The sequence below is a fragment of the Oncorhynchus nerka genome, linkage group LG8, assembly GCF_034236695.1.
Source record: "Oncorhynchus nerka isolate Pitt River linkage group LG8, Oner_Uvic_2.0, whole genome shotgun sequence".
In the NCBI taxonomy this organism is placed as follows: domain Eukaryota; kingdom Metazoa; phylum Chordata; class Actinopteri; order Salmoniformes; family Salmonidae; genus Oncorhynchus; species Oncorhynchus nerka.
The window spans coordinates 11,191,194-11,196,193 of NC_088403.1; the positions used below are offsets into that span (position 1 = coordinate 11,191,194).

General features: G+C 47.9%; 1 protein-coding gene across 5 annotated transcripts in view; it reads right to left on the reverse strand.

The window, feature by feature from the left end:
- The window catches only part of LOC135572846 (proline-rich protein 5-like), a 69,576-nt gene that overhangs the window by 42,559 nt on the left and 22,017 nt on the right, over positions 1-5,000 (reverse strand). For 4 of the 5 annotated variants that reach the window (XM_065021320.1, XM_065021323.1, XM_065021324.1 and 1 more), the window contains one exon: positions 2,077-2,190. In XM_065021320.1, coding sequence (XP_064877392.1) covers positions 2,077-2,190 — 114 coding nt within the window. Of the gene's footprint in view, positions 1-2,076; positions 2,191-3,923; positions 3,991-5,000 lie in introns of those variants that run through there. The other variant, XM_065021321.1, reaches the window with a different exon arrangement.

Below are 5,000 nucleotides of genomic sequence, written 5' to 3' on the forward strand. Positions count from 1 at the left end.
GCATCATAACCATGAACTCAATACTGTCTAGTGATGGTGCTGGGGGTTGACACATAATGACATGAAATGAACTAACATTTCCATAACCTAGGCCTCCCGAGTGGCGCAGTGGTCTAAGGCACTGCATCGCAGTGCTGGCTGTGCCACTAGAGATTCTGGGTTTTAACCCAGGCTCTGTCGCAGCCGGGCCGCGACCGGGAGGTCCATGGGTTGACCTGCTAGGGTGTTAGTTCATCTCAGGGTAGGGAAGCCCTGGACTAGTCATGACAGGTTCAGTAATGATTCACCCTTTAACTACATGGGAGATAGCTAAAATAATGAGTCAGACTGAATGTGTGTTGTAAATGTGTTGTAAATGTACTGTAAACGTGCTGTAAACGTGCTGTAAATGTGCTGTAAATGTACTGTCAACGTGCTGTAAATGTACTGTAAATGTACTGTAAACGTGCTGTAAACGTACTGTAAACGTGCTGTAACCGTGCTGTAAACGTGCTGTAAACGTGCTGTAACCGTGCTGTAAATGTACTGTAAATGTACTGTAAACATGCTGTAAACGTACTGTAAAGTGCTGTAAACGTGCTGTAAATGTACTGTAAACGTGCTGTAAACGTGCTGTAAACGTGCTGTAAATGTGCTGTAAATGTACTGTAAAGTGCTGTAAACGTGCTGTAAAGTGCTGTAAACATGCTGTAAACATGCTGTAAACGTGCTGTAAAGTGCTGTAAACGTGCTGTAAACGTGCTGTAAACATGCTGTAAATGTGCTGTAAATGTACTGTAAAGTGCTGTAAACGTGCTGTAAATGTACTGTAAAGTGCTGTAAACATGCTGTAAACGTGCTGTAAATGTACTGTAAATGTACTGTAAAACGTGCTGTAAACGTGCTGTAAACATGCTGTAAACGTGCTGTAAATGTACTGTAAACGTGCTGTAAATGTACTGTAAACGTGCTGTAAATGTACTGTAAACGTGCTGTAAATGTACTGTAAACATGCTGTAAATGTACTGTAAACGTGCTGTAAATGTACTGTAAACATGCTGTAAATGTACTGTAAACGTGCTGTAAATGTACTGTAAACGTGCTGTAAACGTGCTGTAAATGTACTGTAAACGTGCTGTAAATGTACTGTAAACGTGCTGTAAATGTACTGTAAACGTGCTGTAACCGTGCTGTAAATGTACTGTAAACGTGCTGTAAATGTACTGTAAACGTGCTGTAAATGTACTGTAAACGTGCTGTAAATGTACTGTAAATGTGCTGTAAACGTACTGTAAACGTGCTGTAACCGTGCTGTAAACATGCTGTAACCGTGCTGTAAACATGCTGTAACCGTGCTAGTATATCTGACGTGACTAGTAGAAGTCTGGTTAGTTATTCAGAGTTCTCTGCTCAGTTATATAGAGGTCATCACGTAGCACACTGATCCCAGGTCTGCAACAGTCTGTAAGTCACTGAGGAATAAATGACCTTTCTGATTTGGGAAGCGGCTTCATGAGACTAGGAATAGTAATGGCATTAATGCTTATTCAGTGTGACATTCTCAAGGAAATCCCAGAGAGAGATGTGTAGATCCCAGAGGACAGGACAGGGACATAGACAGAGCTGTGTAGATCTCAGAGGACAGGGACAGAGCTGTGTAGATCTCAGAAGACAGGGACAGAGCTGTGTAGATCTCAGAGGACAGGGACAGAGCTGTGTAGATCTCAAGAGGACAGGGACAGAGCTGTGTAGATCTCAGAGGACAGGGACAGAGCTGTGTAGATCTCAGAGGACAGGACAGGGACAGAGACGACCGACTGACAAACAACCACATCTCTGTGGGTTTCACAACAAGGAAGGAGTAAGTTCAGTACCTCCTGTTCACTGACTGACTGACACACACACACACACACACACACACACACACACACACACACACACACACACACACACACACACACACACACACACACACACACAGAGAGACAGACAGAGTCTAGACTACAGTACCTCCTGTTCACTGACTGACACAAAGCAGGGTGACACACACACACACACATACATACATACACACACACAGAGTCTTGACTACAGTACCTGTTCCAGGTGGCGTTAGCCCCAGCTTTTCTCTGCTGTGTCCCTCTCTCCTCCAACGCTGCCTTGTCACTCTTCCCCAGGTCACTGAGGCTGGGGGAACTCATCAACTTCAACCTATGGAGAGTCCTCATGGTCAGAACACAACTCAAGACACAGAGAGAGAGAGAGAGAAAGAGAGAGAGAGAGAGAGAGAGAGAGAGCTCAGTGCTCTCAGGCTCAGACTACAGGAAGAACTACGCTTACAGAGAGAGAGAGAGAGAGAGAGAGAGAGAGAGAGAGGGGGAGAGGAAGAGGAAGAGAGATAAGGCAGGGGGAAGAGAGAGAGAGAAGTTGCACGCAATAGAGAGAGAGAGAGGAGGCGTCACTCCAGCAAGATGCAGTATACCCCCACACTTCTTACATCTCTCTCTCCTCCTCCCTCTCCCTCTCGCTCTCTGCACTGCTCTTCGGGCAGGGAGGCAGTCTGTCTCTGATTGGCAGGGAGGCAGTCTGTCTCTGATTGGCAGGGAGGCAGTCTGTCTCTGATTGGCAGGGAGGCAGTCTGTCTCTGATTGGCAGGGAGGCAGTCTGTCTCTGATTCTGTCTCTGATTGGCAGGGAGGCAGTCAGTCTCTGATTGGCAGGGAGGCAGTCAGTCTCTGATTGGCAGGGAGGCAGTCAGTCTCTGATTGGCAGGGAGGCAGTCAGTCTCTGATTGGCAGGGAGTTGCCGTGTGACCCTGCTGGTTATTATAGTGTTTGTAGACAAACCAACTCCTCTCTCCTGCTGCTGTGCAGTGAATACCCCTCTGTTTCTGTTCCTCTCTCTTTCTCATACATATAGACACACACACACACACACTTCCTCTTTCCAATTAAAATCAGCTCTTTTCACACCACACACACACACACACACACACACACACCCCTATCTATAACAGACACATTAGCTAACTAGAGGGGGCAGGAAACTCTCCTTAACCTTTGTCTGTTCCCCCTCCTCTCAAAGCACCTCTGTGTTAGAGGTCTCCTCCTCTCACTGCCCTGTTCCTCTGTGTTAGAGAGGTCTCCTCCTCTCACTACCCTGTTCCTCTCAGTTAGAGAGGTCTCCTCCTCTCACTACCCTGTTCCTCTGTGTTAGAGAGGTCTCCTCCTCTCACTGCCCTGTTCCTCTGTGTTAGAGAGGTCTCCTCCTCTCACTGCCCTGTTCCTCTGTGTTAGAGAGGTCTCCTCCTCTCACTACCCTGTTCCTCTGTTCCTCTGTGTTAGAGAGGTCTCCTCCTTCACTACCCTGTTCCTCAGTCTCCTCCTCTCACTGCCCTGTTCCTCTGGTTAGAGGTCTCCTCCTCTCACTACTGTTCCCAACTACCCTGTTCCTCTCAGTTAGAGAGGTCTCCTCCTCTCACTACAGGTCTCCTCCTCTCACTAGGAACACTGCCCTGTTCCTCTGTGTTAGAGAGGTCTCCTCCTCTCACTGCCCTGACTGTGTTAGAGAGGTCTCCTCCTCTCACTGACAACTGGCAAGACTTCACAGCCCAGAGTGGGATGACTGTACACTACTGACCAACTACTGAGTGACTGACTGTACACTACTGACCAACTACTGAGTGACTGACTGTACACTACTGACCAACTACTGAGTGACTGACTGTACACTACTGACCAACTACTGAGTGACTGACTGTACACTACTGACCAACTACGGAGTGACTGACTAACACAAGTTGATACTCATACTGTGAATGAACTGGTGTCACGGAGATTTAAAGTCACTCAAAAGCCTACAGTCATAAACCCATCAATGAAAAGACCACACGACTGTAAATCTAACAGGAACAACTCGAACATAATCACTAGAAACAGCACTTACTCCAGTAAATAGATTGGTACATAGTATCCCCACTCCATGATGCAGCATTGATGTAGGACAGAGGTGAAGACAAACTACAGCCATCCAGACAGGACAGGGTTAAGTTTCACACTCCTCCCTCCCCTCCTCCCCCTCTCTATCCCCTCCCTCTCCTCTCACCTCCTTCTCTCTCCCCTCCTCCTCTCACCTCATTCTCTCTCCCCTCCTCCTCTCTATCCCCCCCTCTCCCTCCCCTCCCCTCATTCTCTCCCTCCTCCTCCCCTCCTCTATATCCCCCCTCCTCTCCTCTCACCTCCTTCTCTCTCCCCTCCTCTCTCCCCTCCTCTCTCCCCTCTCTCCCCTCCTCTCTCCCCTCCTCTCTCCCCTCCTCTATATCCCCCCCTCCTTCTCTCTCCCCTCTCCTCCAGACTGCACCAGCCAAACTAAGCCCTGTGAGGGCCAGTGAGTACCAGCTAACGATATACAAAGGATCTATTCAGCCCAGCCTGACGAAAGGGGAAAGTTTTAAAGGTGACAAGCATATTTACTCTCCCTCTGTGTTCAGGAGAAGAGTGTGTGTGTGTGTGTGTGTGTGTGTGTGTGTGTGTGTGTGTGTGTGTGTGTGTGTGTGTGTGTGTGTGTGTGTGTGTGTGTCTGTGTGTCTGTGTGTCTGTTTGCCTGTGGGCTAGATGCTAAGCATGCTGGGAGCTCTTTGAGGGTGCTCAGGGCTTTTTCCATTGGCCCTCCTCTCCTCCTAACCAGGGTCCCGTTCACCAACAGGATATGTTCTCAAACAGGAAATGAAAATGAGTGTCCTTACATAGAAGTACAGGTAGAGGTTGAAGTGTTGCTACAGATGCTTCTCTCACCCTGCACTGTTTATGACAACACTACAAGGCTATTTTTCTCCTATATAACTGACCCCACATCTGTGAAACCTGTAGCATGTGGATACATTATTAACAAAACGTCAGGTAGCCTGCTACCTCCTGTCAAAAAAAGTCTAAATATTATCTCCTGTTTTGTATACGAGAGACGCAACCCATCTGGGCCGGTGTCGCCAGGGCTCAGTTCTCCTCGGACTAGAACAGTCTAGAG